General features: G+C 48.8%; 1 protein-coding gene across 1 annotated transcript; it reads right to left on the bottom strand.

Moving 5' to 3' along the window:
• Positions 1 to 7,942: 7,942 nt before the first annotated feature.
• Positions 7,943 to 11,196, bottom strand: gjb8 (gap junction protein beta 8). Its single transcript, XM_018739805.2, has 2 exons — positions 10,944 to 11,196; positions 7,943 to 9,666 (listed from the first exon to the last, which is right to left on the bottom strand). The coding sequence occupies exon 2, from the start codon at positions 9,634 to 9,636 to the stop codon at positions 8,863 to 8,865; it is 774 nt and encodes a 257-aa protein (XP_018595321.1). The 5' UTR covers positions 9,637 to 9,666; positions 10,944 to 11,196; the 3' UTR covers positions 7,943 to 8,862.
• Positions 11,197 to 27,285: the final 16,089 nt, after the last annotated feature.

Below are 27,285 nucleotides of genomic sequence, written 5' to 3' on the forward strand. Positions count from 1 at the left end.
CCTTTAAGATTCCTAACCTGCAGAAAGAGGACAGTTGGCAGTGAGACACACGGAGGTGAGAGCGAGGGACACGTTCATTTTCCAGCAACGTTTTACAAAACCTAAAAACATTCAGAAGTTTTTTGTGGAAGTAAAGGACATTTATAGGAGGCAGGGTCGCTCCGTCAAGGCCCTTTGTCAGCTTCTCTTGGTTGGGGTGGGAAACAACACAGTGGGACCCTTTCTGTCCCTTCTCAGTCAGCTGAGCAGTGTTCCAGCACATTCCCGATGTGACGCACGCAAGATGAAGACGACATTTGCGCCTATTCACAGAATGTTTCATATGAACATTAAGGCATATGCCATATGGAGATGTGCATTAGTGAGGAGCCATTAACCTGTGTCTAGGGGTAAACAAGTGAGTGACCTGTCACAAGGTCAGCAACCATTAAAAATGCGATTTGTCACCGTTGAGTTTGCTGAGTAGCACCATGAGTGGACCGTTCGTCAAAGTTTATAATGTAAAAACTGGTACACAAGGCCTGGTGTATGTTGAGTTGCAGATGTATTCTCTCTGAAAGACACTTAAACCTTACAGATGAATTGCTAGACTCAAAACCAGTTTGGCAAAAAGTTTACAAAAATGAATTTCTAATTTGATTTTAAAAACTGTGCTCTTTTTGATTATTTTTTGGAGAAAATGCAGCACCAGTACAAAAACAAGCAAACCAGAGTCCCGCCCACTAAATGAAAGCGACTACTTCAATTAAAGGGACAGTGCACCCTTAACAGCAAACATAACAGAGAAAAAACAAGAACCTTTCAAAAAACAGTACTTATTTTCCAAAATACGGAAATTCGCCGAGGAGGGGTTACATGTACGTATATTTGTCAGTCTTTATGTATTTTGTTGTCACCACTTAATAATATTGTGCTCAGTTCACTGTGTTTATATAACGCTGGTACAGCATCCTAGGCTAATGAATTCACACAAATACACAACAGTAACTGATAATTAAACCGTTATTTAATATCAAAGCAGTGAAATAAATAAGAACAAGGATGGAGACATGAAATATAGTAACAATTGGATAAGAAGGGTAAGATAAATATTATGAAATCTTAGGATTTACACCAGGTGACCAGCTTTGTATATTTCCTCTACTTATCTACCAAGGGGTTTTGAAAAGGCACTGAATCCGAGCGCCAGGAAAAAGCAAGAAAAACTCAGTAGATCTCTACGATGTTCCGTCCTTCAGTGACGTCACAGAGTTCGCTCGTTTCCCGCTCTTTCTTACGGGAAATACGCGCCGTTACGCGCTTTCGCGGAACGTAGCACAATTGAGGGTCGTGCGGCGGGGACCCCCTGTGGTTCGTTCCTGCGAAGCAGATCTGCTGTTTTCAACGTTAAAACACGACGCAATAATTATGTCCCGTATCGATCATAATATATATATGTCACAGTCACAGTCACGCGCCGACAGTGTTTATTTCAATTTGTACAATTCTTGTTTCTATTATCACTAACTGCTAATGTTACAGTCTGTTCAGCCTTCATTTTTATTACCTTTTATTTTGTCTCTAGTTTTGCCCCTGTCATTATTAATCACGCTTACATATTTCTATTGACATTGCTATCTCCAATGTTTTGGTTGCATTATTCGTGACTGTAACAAACTCCTGTTTTAGTTACTGTTACCCTATGAAGATACAGTTTAACTATCAAAAAGTAACCACACAAAGTTATTTTTTTAATGTTCAGCTGAAGACAGTGTAACTGATTTGTTCTGCATTTTGGCTGAGAAATATCCTCGGGTACAGTAACCTGAATCAAAGTAACATTTTATTTTTCTGACTCTCTTCAGATGAATAGACCGGATAGACTTTAGTCCGTTAAATATTTACATTTATACTGTTATCACTTCGTTGCTCAGTGGAGGATAGATTAATTCATTTTTTAATTAGCCAAAAGAGTAAACGAAATTGTGTGCACAAGCGGATCAGCACCTCTTGGAAATAAATTCCAACGTAAAATTAACATTCTTTAGGAAGGGTGAAAAATGTTGGGCTCCCGAACTAATCTTTAACTACGCACTTGATGAGCGAGTCTCGGGCGCATCTCGACACACGTGATTGCGCACAAGTATCCCCCCCTGCATCCCTGCATCATCCCTCCATCAGCCCTCCATAATTCCTCCATCATCCCTTCATCATCCCTCCAGAACCCAGAGAGCCCAGCATAGCAGCGCACAGAAAGAAGCTCTACACCAGTCACCGTGTTTCCCACAGAAGGGTAAAATGTACTCAACATTCCTCAAAGGAACGCGGTGCTTCACACCAAGCGGCTTTTCTTGGTGCGCGCGCGCTCACAGTGTACAGCACGTTCCCCAAAGCGAGAGAAGAAGGAGAACTTACTAAAATGCTCTGGTGTGGCGAGTAACAAATCCATCGACTAGGGCTCTAAAACTGTGTAAACCTGGAAAGGAAAAAAAAAAAACGTTCAGTTAGTGACTGGAGCAGAAGCTAAAACAACAATAAATGACATTAATCAATGAATGAACTATGAACAGGATACGATCCATTGCGCGCGCGTCAAAACGTGTTGCAATTATTCTTATAATTATTATTATTATTATAGAAACACGCAAAAGAGAATAATAAATTCGATGAAATTACGCAATAAAAATAAAACTACTAAAACCCAAATCGAATTTAATTTTAGGGTTATTTTTTCACGAATTAGTTAGTCTACCATGAAAAATAGTACAATTTAAATTCCATTTTAATTTTGTGTCGTACTCCATGTTTGAATTTTATTCAAAGAATAAACGTATAAAATGTATTAAAATGTATGCATTTTTAATACCTAAAGCAAATGCATTTTAATACCCAAATCTATTTAAGATACTTTTACATGTGCGTCTTTTGAGTAAAAGTTTTGTTCGGTGATGAAATGCAATCTTTGTACGAAAAATTCACTCAGTGACGTTCGGACTTTCGGCTAATTCGCAATAACTAAACGTGTCATTTCATTAACTCGGTACATTATTTTTGAGGAAAATAAGTGAACTTACGCAAAGGAAAAAAGGAGGATGTGTGCACTTATTTTGTGTGAATATTTGAACATGTGAAAACGTGAAAGTGCGCAAATGTGAATAACGGGGGGGGGGGGGGGGCGCTCCCGTCCCGCACAAATGCTACTCTCATCAGAATCCAAAGTGCTGATGGATGCGAATACCTTTGGGGGTGGGGTCGGGGTGGGGGTGGTAGCCAGCGGCCCCCCGTGGCCCCCCAGCGGCCCCCAACAGGACTCCGGCACGCCATCAATAAACAGATTAACGTTACAGTCACACCTGTTTTTTTTTTTTTTTTTCCCACAGGTTTTACTGTATTTACTATAGTATCCATCCCTGAGCCTACTGAGGTACACTCCCGGTTGTGTCTATTTTTTACACCACTATCTGCTACCAGGTTACCATGTTTACTGTTACTGCGCATCCAGGTGAGAAAAAACAAACCCGAAACAACCGGACTTGAGCTGAAGGAAGGAAGATGGAAACACTGTTTTCCCTCATATAAGAATTAGTAGAAAAGCGAGTTACGAACAAAGTTCTATTCCGCACGTGGACACAGTAGTGAGTAGATAATAAAGCGGTGCGCGAGCTCGGTAGCACCGTGACCGGGTGGCCGGAAACTGGAAAGAGCCCGAAAATGGTAAATGGAAGAGAAGCGGAGTGTCAGTCATAATAATAATAATAATAATAATAATAATAATTAACACTCGGCTGACGCGAACTTGGTTACCTCACACTCTCGTGCCACTGCTGGTGCCAGAGCCCGAGGGCGCGAGGCATCAGCCAGAGTCTCGCGCGCAGCAGCAGCTGAGCAGCAGCCCTCCCCTCTCTAACCCCTCTTTCTCGCGGCCCCCCTCCTCCTGCCTCTCGCGCAGTTTGTGCCCCTCTGTGCCCCCCTCCTGTGCCCTTACCAGCTCTCGGGAAAGCAGCCGGCCACGCGCGCCCCTCCGCCGCGCACCCTCTGCTTCGCACGTGGAGCCCCGAACGCGCTCTCGCGCGCGCACGCACACAAAGGAGAGAAAGAGCCGCCTAGTTTGCGGAGGCGCGTGCAGCTCGCAGTCGGCAGTCCGCGAGACGAGGCTGTCGCCCGTTCCCGGCCATCGCGACCGTCACATCGTGTGAGCACGCATGACCGAACCGTGAGAGTCATCACTCTGCACGCGCGCACGCCACGCCCCTGTCCACTCCCGAAAAGAGTCGTCAGGCGCGCGCGGGGGCGGGGCGGGCGGCGACGGCGGCGGTTGGGGGTTAGGGGTCCGAGTGCGAACCCGGGACACTTGTCACTGTTTCGTTCGTTCCCCCGCAGAGCTTCTGTCCGCCGTCGGGTGCGCGAGCCGCCCAGCTTTTCGCTCCTTCCTTCCTGCTGACCGCGTTTTAGGCTTTTTACCTCCTTGGAAAAGTTGAAGGGCTTGACTCGAGCACGCGGTGCGGTGCGCATTGGCAGAAGAGTACGTTTTTACCGCGGTACAACGCGGTACAACTCTATACCCGCTGTGGATAAATAAACAGCAAGTAATGACGCGCGAGACCACGGACACAGACCGGAGCGCGCGCCCGGGTTAAGCGATCTCCTAACGCACGCGTTCCCCTTGCGGTCAGCCTCTCCTCTGGACCACCGTGGCCGCTGGAACGGACCGTCTCGGGGTCGCGGTCCACTCTGGGGGTTCGAGCCCAGAGAGCGCGGGGCGGGGGCGCTGGTGTCATGACCATGAAGTTCCTGGGAATCCAAAAGCGGTTTTACCGTATTTTGTGTGTTCAACCATAAAACACTGGGTTCCGCGCGCGGTTTCCGCCCAGCTCTTCCCGCACTTCCTTCAGGTGAACGATCGCCGTCCTCCAGGGCGCCGACTGTACCAAAACCCCACGTGCAGTGGCAGATGGTGCCCTCTGACGCGACCCGAAAAGGCCGGACATCTATCGCGTCGCCATGTGGTCCCCGTGGGGCGCGCGGCTATGGAGCGCGCGGACATGATCATGTTCAGAGTGTGGAGCACTTGGAGACACTCGCGGTGATGGAGGTCGGGGCCGTGCGGTGTCAGTGTGCACTTTGTCATCATGTTAATAAAGAAATGGGAATAAAAGCTTCGTCGCCTTCATTTCATATTTGTTTGCATGTCATATCTGGGGGCTCCGAACCAGTGCTGTACTGATGACTGTTCGTCGGGTCTCCAAGTTATTGCACTGCTGTGATAATTTAATAATTCCAATGACCCTTCAGCTCGTTCAGGATGCTGTACTTACACTGTGGCCACAAAGTGAATTAAAGAAGTTGGCAACTGAACAATTTCACTTTTCTCCAAAGTGACTAACAACTTAACATTTTTATATATTATTTATTTATAGAGCTGGGCAGCTCTATAAATAAATAATAGATAAAAATGTTAAGAGTAAATACCTTGTTCGAGGGTACTGGAGCTCAAGGGGAGACTGGAACCTGCAACATTTGGGTCCAAAGGCACCACTTTGGAACCACCAGCTGCTCCACTGCAAACCCACAACAGTAATGCCAGAACTGCTAAAATATGAATTTATGAAGAAATTTATGAAAAATTTCTCTGCTTTGCAAAGTGATTGTTGACTATTTGACGAGTTCTTGTTTTTTTGTTTCTTTACACGAATATAGTAAGTTTGTAGTCACTTTAACTTTGTGTGCTTTCTCACTTAGTTTGGGGGGATTGCATCTATTTCCAAACCACCTAATATTTTCTTTAGAAGCGCTGATTATAACCATAAAACAAAATATTTTATTGAAAAAACTATTTAAAATGACACTCTCAGTTTCTGTAACATTTAAATTAAAGTTAAAACGTGTCTCGCTGTGGTTCCAGTGACATGATCCTGAATACAGAATTAATGTCATTTCTGCGATATCAAATGAGCTGGGATGGGGGGTCTATAGAAGTCAATGTGAAAAATTGCGGACAGGTGTAAAAATTGTAAGGCTACTTATTTAAATCAATTCCTAGAAAACAAGTTAAAATTCTAACTGTTCTCATCTTTGTCGGCTGACTGGTTGCACTCAGGGTTCGTGATTTCGGCCCCAATGAGGTGAAATGATCCCCCGTGTCCCTCAGAGCTGCTGAATCCCTCCCACATGGAAGAAGGGTCTCGAACCCACCTCTTTCAGAGCCACTTCTCTCCTGACCTCCTAACAGCTCCATCAATGAGTCCAGCACCATCTGCTATGATTACCTACGTATTTGCTATTTGAATCTAACTCATATAGGAGCTACTGGAGGGATGTGAACCTGCAACGTGGTGGTGTCACACACATAAGCTGTGTTCTGTACATTGTTTTAGAGAAAAGCATTTTGTAAATGACTGAATGAAATGTAAATGTAACCCTTGAGAAAAGTGGCCCCCATCCAAAGGCCAGTGTCTGGGTTTCAGTTTTTATCTGTGGATGTGAATTTCACCGCATGGTGGCGCCATTGAATTGGTGACCAAATTTCCACAGCTGAACATGATAAAAAAATCCTAGAAAAGTGGAGCAGTGATGGTGAACAGAAGGTGTGTGTGTTATGAGCACTGGAGTGAAAATGAACTCTCTTCCCCTTTATGGGTAGCACATAAGCAGGAAATTACACAGGTCCCAACACGGAGCCCTGAGGAACTCCATATTTAACGCTACTCTTCAGCGATGAGGTTGAATTACCAATGTTCCGGATAGCGAACACAGTGTGAGACAAAGCGGGGGACCACTGCTCACACACTCCAGTGGTGTTGGATGTCTCCAAATGTTCATTGCTTTTGTGAACTTATTACTGAGGTCAAGTGTTTGTAGGGCACTGGTTGTAGAAGCGCTGCTGAGACCCTTCTGGTGATGTGGTCATGGTCATGGCCTTTGGTTTTGGATGTTAGTGGTCCACTCTGACCTCAGGCTGTATTGTGTATCATTGCATTTCTAGAATATTTCTATACATATAAGGGGGTGCGGTGGCATGGTGGGTTTGGCTGGGTCCTGCTCTCTGGTGGGTCTGGGGTTCAAGGTTCTCTTGAGTGCCTTGCGATGGACTGGCATCCCATCTTGGCTGTGTCCCCTCCCCCTCCAGCCTCGCGCCCTGTGTTAACAGGTGGGGCTCCAGTTCACTGCGACCCTGCTTGGGACAAGCGGTTTCAGCCAGTGTGTGTGTGTGTGTGTGTGTGTATATATTATATTATATATATATACACTTTATATCGCTACTTAAAAGAGAAAACACAAAACGAATTTAGTCGAGTGAAAACAAAATGTTACCCTCGTTTTGCTCCTCAGTCACACTGTGGAACATCACACCCTGGTTGACCATGATTTACTCCACAGCAGAACATGCAATTTGCTCATTCTCTGTACAAATACAGTACTAATACACACACACACTCTTTCTGAACCGCTTGTCCCATACAGGGTCGCAGGGAGCCAGAGCCTAACCCGGCAACTCAGGGCGTAAGGCCGGAGGGGGAGGGGACACACCCAGGACGGGACGCCAGTCCGCCACAAGGCACCCCAAGCGGGACTCGAATCCCAGACCCACCGGAGAGCAGGACCTGGTCCAACCCACCGCGCCACTGCGCCCCCCAACAGTACTAATAATAATACAATAATATCAATGGTAGTAATAATGATAACAACCTGGAAAATTATCTCTTTTTATTGAAACAAACAGTAAAAATGAGAAATCCTTCAGTGGATAGAAATAAAATTTATATTATTTGTAATTACAAGTGTAAAGTGACGTGAAGCAAAACGAATGCGACACGGACAAGGAGGCCTTGTGCGACACGTGAGAAAACACAGGTTGGACATCACTCACAACTTTCAGTGCTACACACCAACTAGTGATCAGCGAAACAAAATCACAGCATGGAAAAAAGGAAACAGAGTCCAAGGGGTGCGAGAGTCTGGGGGGGGGGGGGGGGTGTTCTGGACGGATGGAACGGAAGATCTTAGTGGTCAACAATGTTCTCACTCTGCTGTGTCAGAGACGTGTTACGTGGCTTTGCGTCATACCAGCAACGCTGTGCCAACGGGAGAGCAAAACGACCGCATGGAAAAGGCCCTTAGAAACCTCTCCCGGCGGTCGCCTGTGGTCGACCCAATGAATCGGTTTCTTATCTCAAGTCACTCACAGTCTTTCATTTTACTAACGGGGTTTGAAGTCGAGCGTTAGAGCAGGACGGCCCGTCCGTCAGGGTTCAGGGTACAAGTCCACATCTTGAACCTCGAACCCTGAACCCAGCTGCTCTCTCCCATCTTCAGATGGTTATGAGTCCTTCCGCTTTGCTCACAAACGCTGATTTTGTCTTCATGTGTTTCACAGATGGATGCGACCTTTGCATTTCTCAGACCGATGATTACAACAGCAGGTCCCAGTTGGGACTTGATTTATAACCAGGTCCTTAAACGCAGGAGCACAGAGCTGTGGCACCTCAGGAAGGACATCCCAGCCCTGTGCCAGACAACCCTGTAAGTGCACTTGAAATATTTCCAAGGTGGAGCGCTGACCGCTGGCGGGAGGAGTGACCGTCAAGCGAGATAAGAGTGCTGCGTTCGGGGAGCCCGGTGACCAAAGTCCCAGTTTGTAGCGTTAGTCAGCACACAAAGGCATAATGGATGTGGGCCAAATGGCACGCAGTGTTTGTTTTTCCAGCGTAGAAAGGTGGTGTTTAATTAGCCCCGCCTCCTCAATTAGCCCTAACCCTTACATTATCCCCACCCCCTTCGACTAGCCCCGCCCATTCCTTGACCCCAGTCTCTTCCAGGGAGAGTCACCAGGGGGCGCCGTGGAGCTGCCGAAGCTGTTTGCAGCTGTTTGCAGCCCATCGCCGGTCAAGGCATGCTGGAGGACAAAAGTTCGTTCTTTTGGTTTTCCAGGAGGCTCTTGTCGCTAGGTTTGGAGCCCGAGTGGGCGTAGGAGCGCCTCCCGGAGGAGCACCCAGAGCACCGCATGAGCTCCTTGATGACGAGGTAGAGCAGCTCGGCCACGTTGAGCACGATGCAGAGGCCCGAGGAGGCCACCATGAAGAGCGTGAAGATGGTCTTCTCGGTGGGGCGCGAGATGAAGCAGTCCACCTGGTTGGGACACGGCCACTGCTCGCACTTGACGAGGCGCGGCATGCGGAAGCCGTCGTACAGGAAGTAGAGCGCGTACATGAAGCCGACCTCGAAGAGCAGCCGGAAGAAGAGGCTGCAGATGTAGGTCCACCAGAGCAGGCCGGTGATGTGGATGCGCTGCTCCTTCAGCACCTTGATCTCCTCCTCCGCCTTGTCCCCTTTCTCGCGCCGGATGGTCCTCTTTTTGCCGTGGTGGCGGTACGCCACGTGCATGGCCACCAGCAGGGCCGGTGTGGACACGAAGATGAGCTGCAGGCACCACAGGCGGATGTGCGATACGGGGAAGAAGTGGTCGTAGCAGACGTTCTTGCAGCCGGGCTGCTGCGTGTTGCACGTGAAGTCGGACTGCTCGTCGCCCCACACCCTCTCGGCCGCCACCACCAGGATCGTGATGCGGAAGATGAAGAGCACCGAGAGCCAGATCTTGCCCAGGCTGGTGGAGTGCTTGTTCGCACCGGTCAGCTGGGCGTACAGCGACCCCCAGCTCATCGTGCCGGCACCAGTGGCTCCTCACAGCACCTGCGGGATGGGGGGGGGTTGGCGGTCAGTCGGTCCACGCGGCTGTGACGTGTACTTTGTTTCAATAAAGAGACTCATTGTTTTTCAATCAAATCAATGCAGGAAAGAAATGCTTTTTTTAATCCAAAAAAAAAAAAAAAATCACATCCTCAAAATATTCTAGTGTATAAAGCATTGAAACACGATTCACTCGCTTATACATCAATGTCTTCTGTATGTCTGTGGAGGACCTCAATATTCAAAGACACCGAAACATTTATTCATTTAACTGATGTTTTTCTCCAAAACGACTCACAGTGTTAAAGTTAAAAATTAGTTAGCCATTTGGGTAACTTTACTGGAGTAATTCATAGGAAGTACTTCACACAATGGTAGTAATGGCTAGAAGTGGGGATCAAACCACTGACTTTTGGATCCAAAGACAGCAGCTCAAACCACTACACCACCAGCTGTCACATGGTAAGACCCCCCCTCCCCCCCCCATCTGGGTACAACCCTCTACAACCAGCTGAGTGTGAAACAGATGAGCAACTACTGAGTAAACAGGGTAAGACCTCACAGTAACCCTAACCTCAACAACATCTCAAGAGAGAGAACTCAGTATCTCCTCACAACATGTCAAGATCCCTCAGCACAGCAGGAAGGCTGAAGATGTGCTGCTCTCCTTCAGTTCAGCAGCACTGAGGAACATTTTGCTCTGAAGGGCAGGTTTCTCACAGGGAGAGAAGAGGAGGAAACTAAGACTCCTTTATGGTCTGAAATACCACTATCATGTTTCATGAAACCATGAACCAAGTGTCCTTGTTTCCACACATTTTTATTGTTACTCTTTACTGGACATTGATACACGAAACGTGTGTGTTGTGTCCACTCAGTGAGACCACACACCACACGAAACCGCTCGCAGGAGCCAAACTCAGTAACGCAGGACGAAAGGCTGGAGGCAGAGGGCACACACCCAGGACGGGATGCTAGTCCATCGCAAGGCACCCCAAGCGGGACTTGAACCTCAGACCTACTGGAGAGCAGGACTCAGGAGAACCCACTGTGCCACCATGCCCCCCTCAGTGAGGGAAAGTGTTTCGCCTTTACTCCCTTCTGTTTCGTGAAACACAGTAAAATGCAGTAAACCCGTGATGACTTTGTCGAGAAAGAAAATGAATCTATTTATTCGCTCCGAGAAAAGGGGATAAAAGGGACCAGATGGTGAAAATCAGACTCATATTCATTTCATAACCATAGTCGAGATGAGAATCAAAAGCTGTGTTTCTTCTCACCTTCTTCCCGACAGCCCTCACAGCAGCGCTATCCGCGCTCCTCGCGCTCCTCGCGCCGCCGCCGCCGCCGCCGCCGGTACCACGAGCTGCTCCAAGGACTCCGTGAAGGAGAGTCTCGCGGCTGCACGAGCTTCGGAGGCACTTGACTTGGGGCGATGTTGGGAGGAGCTCCGCAGCGCTGACTTCTCAGGTCTGATCTTCTCAGATCTCTCCAGATCTTCTTCTCGGATGTTCTAGATGTTTTCCAGCTGTCCTCCGCACCAGCTTTATAGTCACCTGCGCTGCGCGCGGGGGGCGGGGAGGGGGGGGGCGACACCTGGTCCGCGGCACTTACCCCACCTGCCCGTTCTTTCCCACGTTGCGTCGCGGCTCCTCGCGGCTCCCTCTGGGTCTCGAACCCAAAGCGCAGCGACGAGACTGAACCAAAACGAGGGACAGCAGTCGGGGATGTCGCCCTGTAGCGTGAAGGTTGTTGGTTCGAATCCGCAGCGCCTCTTGCGCTATCGTTGGTCAAGGATCCCCGTGAAACTTACTCTGCTGCATAGGTGGGTAAATCCCTGCGAAGTTCCTTATTCAACAGTGGTGAAAATACAGCACTAATAAGGAGGTAAAGTGGTGTACAAACCGTGTTTTCACTATGTTGTCCACCTGATAATGTATGGAATTTGGAAAGTGCACTTGTTACATCATATCCTCTTTATATCATTTCCCTCCTTTTGAAGCTGTTTGGAGAGAAGAGAACATCTCCTGCATGCGTGTAACACACTTGTGGGAAAAGTGAAGAAGATCTGGAGATGTACAGAGCAGCTTCTCATTGTTATATATCCTTTTTCCTCTGTCTGTGTGTGGTCATTTACCACGGTGTGTGTGTTTGTGTGTTCGGGTCCCCCTGATGTTTGCCGGAGCCCCTTTCCCTCGTTTCCATCACCGCACACAAGGGCCCTTTCTGGGGACAATGCGGCGTGTGACCTGTCCACACCCGTGACCCCAACACCTGGATGGAGACTAACTAGGGGACGGTGAGCTGAGGACTGATCTCGGAAACTCGAGGAAAGAAGCGGAGACACATCCCAGACGGCAGATCACCGTGTCCTTCATCGCGAGGACGGCGGAGATGTCGAAACTGGATGGAATTAGAGGTTCTCTGAGAGACGGCCGTTCCTGCCACGAGTGTCTCCCTTCTTTCTCCCTCCATCACTCAGCTCTGGATTACGAGGCATTTCCTTGCATTTATGATGTCCTGACGGATGTGTGGAGCGAGACACTCTTCTCCAAAATGATGTACACTGATTATTAATAATAATGCTTATTATCACTGTTTTTAATTATCTGACACCTTTATCCAAGGTGACCTACAGCAGTAGATGCACTAGACCCCCACCTTTCAGAATGATTTACCCATCATACAGCAGAGCAATAGAAACACACACACACACACACACACACTGCAGGACTTTTAGATTCACCAGGTCCCCTGAAATGTGTGTCTTTGGGACATGGGTGGAAAAAAGAGCACCTGGAGGAAACACACACACAAACACACACTGAGGAACATGCAAACTGCACACAGCAAGTCAGGTTGAACTCGCATCAAACTGCACTGTTCATGTACTGTGAGCCCCCCCCCCCCCCCACACACACACACACACACACACACACACACACACACACACCACTGTGTCCCCCAGAGCAGAAACCAGTCACTATGTGCTCGTTCTCACTTTCAGTTTGCCTCACATTACATCACATTCCCAACCCCTGTCAGCCCTTGTTTACTAGTTTCACCTGTTCTAAGATCACTGATCATGTCCCTGTTTGGACTGTCCAACCCTTGTCCACTTGTCCACTGACAGTTACTTCATTAACATTGTCTCCATTCATTTCTTTTCCCTTCACTCCTGTTTTTCCATGAAAGGTTCAATAAACACACACTGAGTGTTATATTGTCACGACCATGACAGCACCTTAACCAGGAGCACCTGGCGCCAGTCGGAGCACTCGACTACAAAAAAACCCTTGCCTTGCTTTTCCCCCCAAGTCCTTTCCCTCCTCGTCCCCCGGTCTCATTCCACATCTCCTTGGAAGACCACCACCCTCCTTATCTCCCGACCACGACTTCTGATTCTCACTTCTGTCCAGTTCACCGATTGACTGACCGTTCACCCGTCCCGACCACAAGAACACGTCTAATCCGTGGTTCTAAATAAATGATCCTGCACTTGGGTCCAGCCTCCCCCGTGTCCTCTGTTCTGCATGACACGTGTGTGTGGTGTACAGTGTGTAAAAGGTGTGAAAGAGCCGAACGAGTGCAGGTAGGCAGTATTACTAGAGTATTACAGTGTACAACACAAGTGAGTACACCCCTGTGCAATATCGGTGGCGCAGTGAGTAGTGCTGCTGTCTCATAGCACCTGGGTGGTGCGAGAGGATGTGGGTTTGAACCCTACTCAGTCTGTGTAGAGTTTGCATGTTCTCCCTGTTTCTGTGTGGTTTTCTGCTGGGTGCTCTGGTTTCCTCCCACACTCCAAAGACATGCTGTGGCAGTTCACCCATAGTATGTGAGTGACAGAGAGAGTGTGTGTGTTCCACTGATGTATGGATGAGTGACCCAGTGTAAGTAGTGTATCTAGCAGTGTAAGTCACTGCGGTGAGTAAGGTGTGTGGAACGATAACACTACACAGAGTTCATTGGAAGTTGCTTTGGAGAAAAGTGTCTGCTAAGTAAATAAATGTAAATATGACTTAAATGTGAAATTATTCAAGATTGTATCACCTTACAGTAATTGCATTACTTCTAAGTTGGACAATAGGGTATTTTCTCTTATGTAAATTATTAAAATTATACTCTTATGTCAAATTTAAAACTAACAGTGTAGATTTACTATATTAAAACAACAGGCCCCACAGTAGGAACTCAGTACACCTTTCGTTACTGACATTCAGATCTTTTATTTTTTCAATACTTCGAATGTCCAACTTTATTTTTGATGACAGATTCAATCACCACCTCGGCATGAAGGTGATAGAGGTGTGTCGCACAAATTTCTGGAGAAATCTTCTGCCATTCTTCGGAAACAATGGTGTTGTCTCCGAGACAATGTGCTGCTCTACCTTCCTCTTTACAAATACCCCAAAGGTGTTCTTTTGGAGTCAAGTCATGCAACATACTTGGCCAGGTAATAGTTTTTAATTTTTTCATCTTTAGAAACTCTTGCGTGATTTCGGCAGCATGCTATAGATTGTTATCATGCTGGAATATTACTCTTCTGCCAAACTTCTGCAGACTGGGAATCATCTTGTGAGCCAGTATTTTGGTAAATCCACAGGCATTCATGGTGCCATCTATAAATGTCATCTCTCCAACACCTTCTGCGCTCATGCAGCCCCATACCATGACACTCCCACCTCCGTGCTTCAGTGTCGGGACTATGCATTCACTGTGGCGGTCCTGGCCAGGTTCACGCCAAACATGCAGGACCCCACCTGAGCCGAACAAATTTATCTTGGTCTCATCTGACCAAAGGATGTGCTCCCAATATTTATCTGGCTTCTTGTCATGTTCTTCGGCAAAGTCTAACCTTGCAGTTTTGTGCCGAAGAGCAAGCAAGATTTTTTTTTCTTGGATGCCGTCAATAGAGGTTGATGTTAAGCAATGTCTTTCGCATTGTCTGAGCTGTCACGGAAATGCCGATTTCCACTGATAACCCCTGTGCCACGTCTGAAGCACTTGCCTATCTGTTCTTCAGAGCTAGATTGTACAATTAGCGCACTGTCCGTGGCGTCATTTTAGGAAGACGGCCACTGCGGCTCCGATTAGTGGTGCTATGGTTCGTTCTACATCCACTCTTTACTGCTGCAGCTGTGTTCAAACTGATTTTTAGTTGGTCATCGATTTTCCTGTATCCCTTTCCATCTTTGAGAAGTCTCACAATGAGCTCTTCAACTCCTCTGGCAATTCTTTTCCATGTGGGGCCATGATGCAGACATGCAGATAGACAGAGCCCACAGGTCCAATACTGAGAAAGTTCTGGCGTTCACAAGTCATTTTATAACCATGTTCATGCAAGTAGGCTAACTGGAAATCACAGGTCTCCTCAGTGATGTTTCAATGATCTCAGGTTTTCTAACGCGTGTGTCCGTGATCACAGGTGTATTCACTTGTGTCTGTTGTTTTGTTGTCTGGACTCTACAGACATGAGGAAGTGAGTTGGTGCTGTCCCTGGAACGGAGGTGTAACAAAGAGTGCGATTATGTGACAACCGGCTTCCTTGTCTTGGTCGTCTCGGTCGAGGCGAGAAACGGGACCGAGGACAGTTCGGAAGTTCCTGGAAGACGATTGATTTCTCCGCGTTCTGCCAACGACACAGCCAAACATATCAAACAGATTGTTTATGAGGTGCAAGAGAAACAGCTCCTGAAAGATTATTTTCCAGCGGATGAGGTGAAAAACCTCCTTTGTCCTACTCTTCACAAACGCGACATTGTTTCCGTTGAAAAGAACTCTTTGGAGATCTTTCGAGCCGGTTTGGTGGACCAGTCGCCAGCTCCGGGGTCACGTTCCAGCACATTCCACTTCAGTTCCACTGGCCCTGCAGGACAACGCCCTGTCCTGCTCCGGGGGGGCAGGGCCGGGGGACAGGTTGACGCCGGTGTGGTAACCACGTTTTTCACGTTTCTTCAGGTTAATGAGGCTGAAAATGGGGCGACTCGAGCGCCTTCCTCCTCCATCCCTCATGACAATGTGGTGTGTGAAGAAGTCACCGAACGAAGCCACAGAACTTCCGTTGTTCCAGCTCTACACTCATACACCGTGTCATTTAATGGGTGACTTCCCATAAATGATTGTCTACCCAAGACCTTGGCCCGGGAATTGGACGCTGCTGTTGGTTGTTCGGAGCGCGTTTGCGCCTTTCGATCCAGATACTAGAGGGGTAGTTGACATTCCTCTGTCTGCATCACGGCACCACTTTCAACTTTCCATCATTAGCTGGGAATGCGGTCACGACGAATGTGTTTTTGCCTTCGAGCTCAGTTGAGTCCGTCCCCAGGCGACTCCGTGCTCCGGCAAAGGCTCTTTCCAGCGGTTTCTGCAGCCATGGCATTCGAACCTCGGGCGTAGGAGCGGAGCTGGAGCACGCAAGGAAGCCCAGGGGTTCTGTACAGCAGGACAGTTTTGCAGGGGTCATGGTGACAATCCACTGTGTTACCACTGTGCGGGTGTGGTAAATTTGCAGGGGTAAAGGAGCGCGCTCAGACTGAACCCTTGCACGGCCTCTTGACCACTGACACACAGTACTTCACACTCCTCTCACTCAAGGATCCTCTTCTGGTCACCTTTTCCGTTTGGTGCAAGACCAAAAGAGTCACCGGGGCCTCTGGGAAACGGGAGGGTCGAGGGCATGTGTTACCCGACCGGCGAAAGCGCATCGGTTCTCCACGGTACGGTGACACGAGGGGTTTGGGTGTCGAAGGAGAACTCCAGACGCGGTAGGAGGCCACTTCCTGCGGATGGCAGGTCTGGGCTCGGGTCTGGAACAGCCGCATGGCTGCGATCGTCCTGCCGCCGCACCGGTAGATCGGCGGCTCTCGATGCTTCTTCCTGATGAGTTGCTAGAGTATAATTCGTTTTAAAATTTGCACGAACACCGATTTCTTTCATAAGAACGAAGACTGACGTGAGTCACTTTTCCCACATGAACTCTTCACCTTCATGCGGTGAGGTCAACGAAGCCCGTGAGACACCTGAGCCCATGAGTACAGATCACACCCCACGGGGGGTCACATTGGCCCTATCTTTTCATTCTTGACAGAAACCAGAGAGCAGGTTTGACCGGAGGTGGGATGTGACGAGTTACGCTTGCAGTTATACTCTGTTACTTGTACTTTAGTACATTTCTGGAATAACTGCACCTTTCGGTGGAATCTTTGGCATGTCTACTTTTACTTAACTTCGCCTTTTTTTCACTCAGCATCACTTTGTCACGAGTGACCGACATCACAGGTGAGGAGATAAGGGCTGACGGCGCGGAAGCGGTCCAGTCCCACCTTCGCCGACACGCTGCGGAGACGTCGGAGCCGCTGCTGCGAAGCCAAAAGGCCATTTTCTATGTCGGAAAAAGATGCGAGATTCTCCTCGGCCAATAAAACAACGAGACGACGCTTTTGTTCTGCTTCGGGAAGAAGGCCTCAGGCTGGAGGTCATTACACGGAAACGGGTTCCTTCTGAGAAGCAAGAAGGTCATAACTTTGACATGATGAGAGAGATGGTGTTGAAGAAAGGACTCAAACTGGCACCGAATGAAAACGTGAGAGGAAAGGCCTTAAGAAATGCTGCTAAGAACAAAAAATCTTGTTCCCTCTTCTTCTTCCTCGTACCTGTCTGTGGTTCCCTGCACGACTACCTGCATTTTCCTGCACGGTCAGCACTTTTCACGTCTTCTGTCCCCATGGCCTGTCCTCACAGCATGGACGGCTCTTCTCCGGGTTCCTCCGTCTGAGTGACGGCCCTTCCGGGACCCGCAGTGCCACGAGAGCACAAGTGAAGGGAACACATATTTGTAGAGGGAGAAGCACCTGTGGCGCTCCACTCCGTTCCTCTGCTCCTTCTGGTTGGAGGCGACAGAAGCACCACTGAGAACAACCTTACGTTTTACAGCCACCTCTGTCACACGCATCTGCAAGGCATCTAGAAAAGAATTAAACATGTCCAGCTCTGCAAATGACTAAAGTCATCAGTCCGTGGCTACCTGAAAGCACGCACACACACACGCACACACACACACACACACACACACACTGAGACACACAAAGGAGGCTCAGTATGATGCTCTTGTTCTCTCGAATCTGAGCAGGGCTCCTACTCTTACATTACTGCCTGTGAGGAGCTACATTCACTTTGGGATGAAACCCCCCCCCCCCCCCCCGTGTTCCCAGAGGTCAGCAAAGCGGCCGATCGGTGAAGACAGACTCACCTTCCCGAGTCACGTTTACTCTGATTTTTACCTTCATCCTGAATGAAGGTGAAAGGAGCTTGTTACACCCCAACCACGCTGCTACACTCCTCCAGCTCAGCCCACCCGGTGGTCCCACACACAAAAGGTCCACAATCAAAAGCACAAAGGTTTTCGGTTCAAGCTGCGATGTGGTGGAATTACCTTCGCCTGTCACACAGAACTGCTGAATCTCCCCCTTCGTTCAAGAAGGTTCTCAAAACTGACCTCGTTCACACCCACTTCTCCCCTGATCTCTTCGGCAAAGGCTTTATGTAGCTCCTCATGTGATGTACACTGGTTTATACTGCGGTATGAGACAAATGAACTGCAGTCTGGAATCTGCATCCAAATCTCTCCTTCTGGTGATGCCATGAACTCATTGTATTTTCTCTAAGATGTACATCATATTTGGAGAAAAACATCTGCTAAATGAATAAATGTAAATGTAAAGAACTCAGGACCTTCTGCTCGCAAATAATAAATGACCAGCCGCCACCTCCAACAAAGAGTTCATGTAAAGATCTCAGGGTCGCAGGAGGTCTAGGTACACGTAGGGTGTTAACCCCCCACGAACCATAACATACTGCAAACAATTGACTTCTGGCCATGACCACACAGGGAACGGTGAGGGGTATTGAAAGGTCAAGTTCAGATGATGCAGCTCCGAAAGCCTTTTCCCTCCAAGACGTCCCGGTGGACCAAGTGGGCAAAAGCAGGTCGTGGCGGCTGGAGTCAAGACGCGATCCGTGTTGGACCACGCAGTGGAATCAAGGATAGCATCGGGGCCTCCAGATCCTCCTTGAAATGTTGTTTTAACCAAATTCTCACCAAATCTGAACCGCTTGAACGTCCCTGCAGCTGAAGAGCAGGACGGAGCTGAACATCTGGAACCATATTGAGACCCGTTGGATTTCCACAGTCGCTCTTCAGACTTGGTCATCATCAGAGTCATCATTCAGGTCGAAGACCCATCCATCATCATGATCCACACTCCAGGACCACACATGACCATATCAGTGTGGTCACCAGACAGACTGCAGTAGCGTCCATGGTCACCGTCCATCGCAGTCCCCCCCAACCATGGTACTCATGGTGGACACCAGGCCAACCACAGCCCTTCTGCACCATTGACACTGGCAATCCAAGAATGGCCCCGATTCCAAACCCAGGTACCATCAACAGGGTAAAAATAAGCAGAGTTCACTCTGTGTGCAACGCATGGCATCACAGGCCATTCGGGTTTCATCACCTGCCCATCAGCGAAAGAAAAAAAACAATGCGGCGAGAGACACGGCTAGAAGATCTTGGCGGCGCTGCACCATAAAGAGATGCAAAGTGAATCGGACCGGGGCGGCCACACCCCTCCGCACCGGGAACACTGAACTTTTCCACGCCGGCGTTCCCAGAGTAACGTGAACCCGCTGGAGCTGCAGGCTGCCAACACGTTGTGCCACGTGGTGGGTCAAGTTTCTAAAGTACCACGTGTCCCATGATTTGTACCACGAATACAGGCTGCTGTTGAAAAGCTCTGAAGAAAATTCTCAACTCCTACATTCAGCCTCCGCAGCGCGATCATCCAGGAGCGAGAAACAGAGGTGCGTGTCTGGGGCGATCAGTCCACACAATGTTATTGTTTGTTATGATACCTGACGCTCGTCTCCAAGGCGACGCAAGCGTGAGCTTTCTACACTAAGCTGCTTACACCAATTTACTCATTTGGTCAGCTGGGTAATTCTGGGTAAGTACTGTGATCATTGGTGCCAAACAGGAGGGAAGGTTCGCACCCAGGTCCTTTGACCAGCGTGGGCTGCATCAAAAGTACGCAGAACGTCACGGTTGCAGAGTGACTGCAGTAAATCTGTAGAGTTCACTGTCTTTACTCTGCCTTTCCACCCGAGATACTCGGGCTGTACCCGGTGCCCATCGTCTCAGCTCAGCCAGGCCTGTCGGTGGAGCTACGTTCTTTCCGCCACATCCTCGAGGGACCGCGACTCATCGAACCCTCGTCTTCGGACGTGCGCCGCGAACCGAGCGACTGGAAAATAACACGAGGAAATGTGTACCGTGGTATATTGTGGTATTTCAGGTCAACGGTGACCTGGTCGCATCACCTGTCTCGCCGGCTGGCGGACTCGCCAAAAGCGGAAAGCGATGCCTCGCCACCGGGACCGGCGAACAGACCTGCGAGTGGCGCCAGGTTCTGGGAAAACGACGGGACAAAGAGATCTTCCCTTCCCTCTGATCCCGTTACTCTGCTCTCACCATATTCCATTACTGTAATTGTCCTTTCCACTGTCCCCACAAATAATAGGAGGACACCTGGGGGGGTGGGGGGGCTGAGAGATGGGAGGGGGCGCCGCTGCCGCCGCTGTCCTCTCGGGTTACCCGGCCGATGGGGGACACACCGGGATCCAGGGGGGTTCTCACACAGTGCGGCCTTTGTGCGCCGCCACCACGGTACAAGGGGGCCGTTATCCTCGGGTCAACGGCGCCGCCGGACTGGTCCCGCCCCCCTGCCACCGTACCCCCCAGGGGTTTTTCCTCAGGGTGCTGATCACAGACACACACACACACACTCGCTGATGCACTTTGTGAAAACACACATTTTCTCCAGGTCCTCGCCTTGGACACACACACTTGCACACATTGTCACCGTCACTTATTGTCAAGAGTGTGTTTTACACTTCTGTCCTCAACTTCCCCTGCAGTTTCATTCTTCTCACACCACCAGTTTTTCTTACGCATCGTCATTCACTGACTCACCTGGAGTGACCTAGGTTTGCACATTAAATTATTCACTATTTACTCTTTTAAATAGCTGGGTAATTTTTACTGCATCATTCTAGGGTTGATCCACAGTACAGCAGCAGGATGTGGGGTTCAAACCCAGGACCAGTAGAACGAAAGGCAAGGGTTTTAACCGCTTTGACACCTGATGCTCTGAACCCCGTGGAGAATATATATGGGGCGGCATGGTGGCACAGCGCCTGGGTGGTGCGAGAGGACATGGGTTCGATCCCCACTTGGTCTCTGTGGAGTTTGCATGTTTCCCCCCCATGTCTGTGAGGGGGTGCTCTGGTTTCCTCCCACCCTCCAAAGACATGCTGTTCAGGTTCCCCCATAGTATGTGAGTGACAGAGAGAGTGTGTTCCACTGATGTCTGCTAAATAACTAAATGTAAATCTGCAACAATTGGCACAAAACATGTGTGTAAAATGGAGATGTGCCTTTCTGTCCACAAGTTCAGTTCCTTAACCACTCTCTTCCTCCTGGAGTCTGTCTGTGGGCCTCTTAGTGATGTGCTAACATGTTGAGGCAGGAGGCACAGTGTGTGCGCTACTTCCTGCATGGGGGTTATTTACCGTGCTGGGTGTGGAGGGTATTAACTGTGTTGCAGGTTCCAGAAAACACACCTGAGTGTGGAGGGCGAGAGCAACGTTGCAACATCGGCCATCGTTTCCCGTTCGGGAGCCTTTGGGTTGCAGTGGCGTGACCCAGCCGGATCATCGCGGATTGTTACCCCGACGGCCCTGGAGCCACACCGACACCGCGGGGCGCATGGGACGCTACGCCGGGCCGGCAGCCTTCCGTGGTCGGACCGCATTCTTGTCCTGCCACAGTCACCATAACTCAGCGCGTTCGGAGGCCGAGGAGAGAAGGATCCGGAACAACCTGCCCGGCAAGAGCTGCAATTTATGTGCCGAAGCACAAAGAGGAGGCAAAACCCCGACGGAGAAAGGTGACGTAGAAGAAAACACACACTTCTGTAAACACCTTTAACGAGCAAGAAAACAGAAAAGCTGCATCTCGCCATACCCAGGGTTGAGAAACTCCGTCGAGTCACAACAATATGTGAGCTTTTCTGTAACTTTGTGGTACCAGCCTGAGCTGCTGGGTCATCTGAGTCACTCTATAATTACTGTCGATATGACCGTAGCTGAAACCATCCTAAGGGGAAAAACAAACAGAGAAACACCATTGCATATGTTGAAAAAACATGGAACCCAGCCTTCTAGAAAGATCTATGGACAGATCTGTGGATCTATGGAACATAGAGCTATGAGCTATCAATGGACATAGATCTATGGATCTATACCTGCATGTACAGCTGGTAGTATAATGGTCAGTGCTACTGCCTTTGAATCCGAAAGGTTGCAGGTTTGAATCCCCCCACCAGCTGTAGTACCCTTGAGCAGGGTACTTACCCTAAACTGCTCTGGTGAATTTACCCAACTCTATAAATGGGTAAATAATTATGGGTATCTCAACATTATAAGATCCTTTGGAGAAAAGCATTGGTTACCTGAGTGGAAGTCAACCTATGGTACAACGGGGCTCCCGCTGGTATTTAGGCAGGGATTGTCCTTTAGGTGACAGTATGTCCCGCTCACTGTTTCCAGGAGAAGCTCCTTCCTCTTGACCGTCTTGAGCTGGGCCTCCATTGCGCTCAACTTGATCATCAGCTCTCTTGTTTCACTCAGTCATATGCTTACAGTAGAGTAAGACAAAGGAAGTAAAGAGTGGTAGGAAACACAGTACGTGTTTGTGAAACTCATAGCCACTATGGTGAAGATCACCAACACATACTGTCCTCGCCGTTTCCTTCTCGGTCAAAATGGGGTCTAGCGACGGATGTAAACTCGTGAAGATTGCAGCTATTACGGTTGTTACCTGGAAGACGCGGTTGATTCCCACGATGCAACGGTGGAATTGACTGCAAGTGGCACAAGACCCCGACTTCACAAGGTGGACACTGTGGACGGGATGGCTGAGGAGATTCGAGGAGACTCAAGGTTTAAGGTCTTTGTGAGGAGTGAGTTTTCTGGTCGACAGATGGATGTGTGGCTTCAAATCCCACTTTTGGAAAACTTGTTATGGGATTGATTTCCAGCAGAAATCCTACATATTAACTGTGTATCACATTGTCATCCCTTTGAAGATCATCTTATGTCCCCAAGGAATGGTAGAGCCCTTAGGAGGTTTGTCAGAATGGCTGAGGGGTCTAAGGTGCTGCACTCAAGATTGTCTCCCTGGCTGAAGGCTGGGTGTTCTGGTCTCCCAAAAGAGGTGTAGGTTCAAATCCCACTTCTAACACCACTTTAATTTTGTAGAACTTGTTATGGGATGTGTTTCTCACCAGAGCACTGTAATCATACATCCTAATCGCTGGTTTCACAACTTCCTAACTTTGTTTGATTTACACAGAAAAAAATTCTTATATCACCAAACAATGTTTAAGCCCTTTGTGACTTTGTCACAGCAGCTGAGCGGCCCAAGGCCACAGACTCAAGGTTCTCTCTCTTCCTGAAAGCTGGGTGTTCTGGTCTCCAGACAGACATTTTGGTTCAAATCCCACTTCTTACTAGCCAACGCTCTGTAATGATACATGCCAAAGCACCAGAATCAAGGTCCAATAGGTGTTCTGGTGTCCTAAAGGAGGTGTCGGTTCCAATACCACTCATGACAGAGGTCTTACTTTACAGACATGACGATGGAATTAATTTCTCGCCACTGAAGCATAATGATCTGATCCACGCTGGTCTAGCTTCACATTAACAACTCTTCAGTGATCCACTTACGTCACTCGTGTGTTTGTCGCCTTACCCAACCAACCTAAATACTACAGATTCCGCCGGTTTTGCGTAACACAGCACAAACCTGGGCGGAGCGGCGGAAAGCAGAACCAAGGCGCAAAAACACAGAGTGATGGAACTGGAGCACCGCCCACTACATCGAGTGCCAAGGGACTCAGACTCAGGTCTACAACAATTCACCGTCCGCACTGATTCACGACACCTCCCTCGCTGTTCGTGGGCGCTCGTCCAGGGTGATGGCGGTGACTTGTGAACATGCGGCCATCGGTGGAAAGTGGCTGGAAATGTATAATTTAGTTTGGAACGGTGGAAACGTTGCTTCTCACAGAGGATGGACGATGGCCGGGCCTTTGGAGCAGCACTTTCTCGGAGGTGCAGCTCTTACGAGAGAGTCTGACAAGACCGGCTTTGTGCTCGCTCACGTTGACCTCAGGCACGTGGGAGAGGCGTGGAAAGCACGAAATATTTTATTACCCGCAATGCCACATATTTCTTTTTTACTTTATTCAGTATCATAAGAACAGAAATGAAACTTCCAATATTCCAGATCACAAATCACAAACATAAAATAACATCCTCACATTTCATTATAAAAACATTTCCCGACACAAACGTGACAGGGCTTACTCACTTCTCCAAACATCTTGTTTCACTAACACAAAAAGTATTAAACATCAGAATTTAAAAGCAAATATAAATATCCATTATGACAAAAGGAACCTGGGACTTGAAAACCCTTCGCCGAAAAGTGGTTTAAGTACAAGGTTTAAAACACATGTGTACCACACCCACAAAAAAATAGTACCAGGCACCCATGCCAGAACTGCCACATTCTGATTTAGCTCCGTCATTAAAAACCATGAACATCAAACAGTCATACTAAACACACAAAAACAAAACACTGTAAACACTATAAAATCTACAAATCAAAATCAATTATCCAAACAGTTTTTCTAAACAAAAATCTCCGTCCTCCACAGCTGTCGGGTGGGACTCTTCCCCCGGCCCTGACGAACCGAACCTGGGGGGGAGACCCCACCCGAGAAAAGTCAATAACTAATAATCCCGAGTGATCGAGTACCGCTATGGAGGAGGGAGCATCTTCTCGGCCCTTTCGAGTGTTGTAGCGGAGATCGACCCAGCCCCCCTCCCTCCTGCGCCTTTTCTTCTTCCTGCTCACTCCCACCTAGTCCCATGAAACATCAGGGAGAGCTGGGAGTGTAGTGGTTAGAACAACTCCCTTTGGACCCAAAGGCTACAGTTTTGAGTCGTACCTCTGGCTGTAGTAGCCTTGAGCAAGGTACTTACCCTGAATTGCTCCAGTAAAATTCCCTAGATGTATAAATAGGTAAATAATTGTAACCTTAACATTGTAAGTTACTTTGGAGAAAAGCATCAGCTAAGCGAATAAATGTAAATGTCCAAGTGACCAGGTACGTCCCTCTCCTCCTCGGCCCCTCAGAAGTGCCCAGTGGAAAAGGAGACCGTGCCGCACTGGCCCCGGACAACCCCCGACAATGCCACGTATTTAACCCAGTTGCCGGGAGCGGAGAGATGAAAAGGCCGCTAGCGGAGCACCGGTGGAGAATAGTTAATCGGGACCTTCGGTGACCCTTCCGAGGGCCACTCGGTAACCGGCGGGACGACTGTTTGCTCCGGCCTCTGTCTGATAGTTCAGGTATTTCCGTGGTTCCGCAGGTAAAGGGTCAAAGTCCTTCCCTGGTTTCACGTCGAGTCCTGCAGCGACCGCGCGCCGGTGACGGAGGGCGGGTGGGAGGGAGCGGGAGAGGGTGACGTCCCGGGGTCCGAGACGAAGGGGCAAAGATTGCTCGAGGGAGGCCCGGGGGTGAAAGGGACACGGGTTCGAAGGCTGACATGCCAGCAGTGTGCATCAGCAAAGGCTACATACACAAAGACAAACACTTAAATGGTGAAAGTGATGCAAGAAGGAACATTACAGCATGAGCAGGGCTGGAGAGATGGGGGGGCAACGTGGGGCCATCAGTGGAAAGTGGCTGGACATGACTCTGTTTTTGCGGTATTCTTCCTACATTAGTCAGAACCGATTTCATTTTCAGTAAAGTTGTCTGCTTAGCCGCTTGATTTGGGCTTTGGGTTAGAAAAAGCATCAGGTGACACGGCTGTGGGAATTAATCGTGACGTGTGGGTGCGATGCCGTTCACTCGGAGTCCCTGTGGGGACAAGTATCGCATCATTCCGTACGTAATCAGCCACGGGATGCATTGGGTCCCATCCAGGGTGTACCCTCGCCTCACGCCCAGCGGGTGGCATGGGTGGATCAGCGGGTCACCGGTGGAGCGGGTCACCAGCTTTAAGTTTCTCGGCGTCCATATCACCGAGGATCTCACATGGACCACTCACACTAATGCAGTGGTGAAGAAGGCCCATCAGCGCCTCTTCTTCCTCAGACGGCTGAGGAAGCTGAGGATGAACCAGAAGATCCTGAAAACCTTCTACACCTGTGCAGTGGAGAGTATCATTACTGGCTGTATCACCTCCTGGTACGGTAACAGCACTGGACTCAACCGTAGGTCTCTCCAGAGGGTGGTGAGGACAGCCAGACACATTGTGGGGGTTGAGCTTCCCTCCCTCCAGGAGATCTACAATAGGCGGTGTGTGAGGAAGGCACAAAGGATCATTAACGATCCCAGCCACCCTAGTCACGGACTGTTCCACCTACTCCCCTCAGGTAGACGGCACCGGAGCATCCGGGCCCGCACAAGTCGGCTAAGGGACAGTTTCTTTCCTCAGGCCATTAGACTGTTAAATACGCAGGGCAAAGACTAAAATTCAAATCCGCTGCTTTATTTCCCTGTATTCTCTGTTTTGTTTTTTACTTCTCTATTTTTCTTAATTATTTATTTATTTATTTTTAATCTATTTTTATTTATTTTTTATTCTTCTTATGACATACTTTTAATACTGTACTTTCTGGAGCTGCACTCAAGATTTTTCACTCTTCTCTACATGTTATGTTGATGATGATGTGACAATAAAGCTTGTATTGTAGTAGAGCTGGTGTCTCAGAACGCCTGGGTGGCGCATGAGGACGTGGGGTCAATCCCCACTCGGTCTGTGTGGAGTTTGCATGTTCTATGTGGGTTTCCTCTGACTGCTCTGGTTTCCTCCCACACTACAAAGACATGCTGTTCAAGTTCACCCACAGTACGAGTAACATAGAGTGTGTGTTCCATTGATGTATGGATGAGTTACCCAGCGTAAGCAGTGTATCTAGCAGTGTAAGTTACCGGGGTGAATAAGGTGTGTGGGCTGACAACACTACATAGAGTTCATTGGAAGTCGCTTTGAAGAAAAGCATCCGCTAGATAAATAAATGTACATGGCCTCTGCTTCTGGGATAGGCTCTGGACCACCATGATCCTGCTCTGGACAAGTTCATCGATCATGTTTGGTCAGTGAAAACCTCCGAAATGCAGTTTAGCTGTGCTGTTGCTGGAGGTAAAATAACTGGATCTGTTACATAAACAAACGCACTCGGGTCTCCATCGCACACAGTGCGAACACCACGTGTGGAGGGGAAGGAAGGCGTCGCAGTGAACGGAATGTGGATCCACCGCTGTGCTGATGGAACTGCTCAGACAGGTAGCTCAGCGGTGCGAGAATAACAGAAATTCACGTAATCAGGTGTAAATCCCATGGTTATGTGCAAACATCATGTCATTGAGGAACTGCAGGTGCTGTGCTGTTGCTGGAAGGATGTGGCTTCAAATTCCC

The sequence above is a fragment of the Scleropages formosus genome, chromosome 14 (assembly GCF_900964775.1).
Source record: "Scleropages formosus chromosome 14, fSclFor1.1, whole genome shotgun sequence".
In the NCBI taxonomy this organism is placed as follows: domain Eukaryota; kingdom Metazoa; phylum Chordata; class Actinopteri; order Osteoglossiformes; family Osteoglossidae; genus Scleropages; species Scleropages formosus.

Bases quoted from the DNA above. Each gene is read 5' to 3' on its own strand.
- gjb8 (XM_018739805.2), bottom strand. From the start codon at position 9,636: ATGAGCTGGGGGTCGCTGTACGCCCAGCTGACCGGTGCGAACAAGCAC.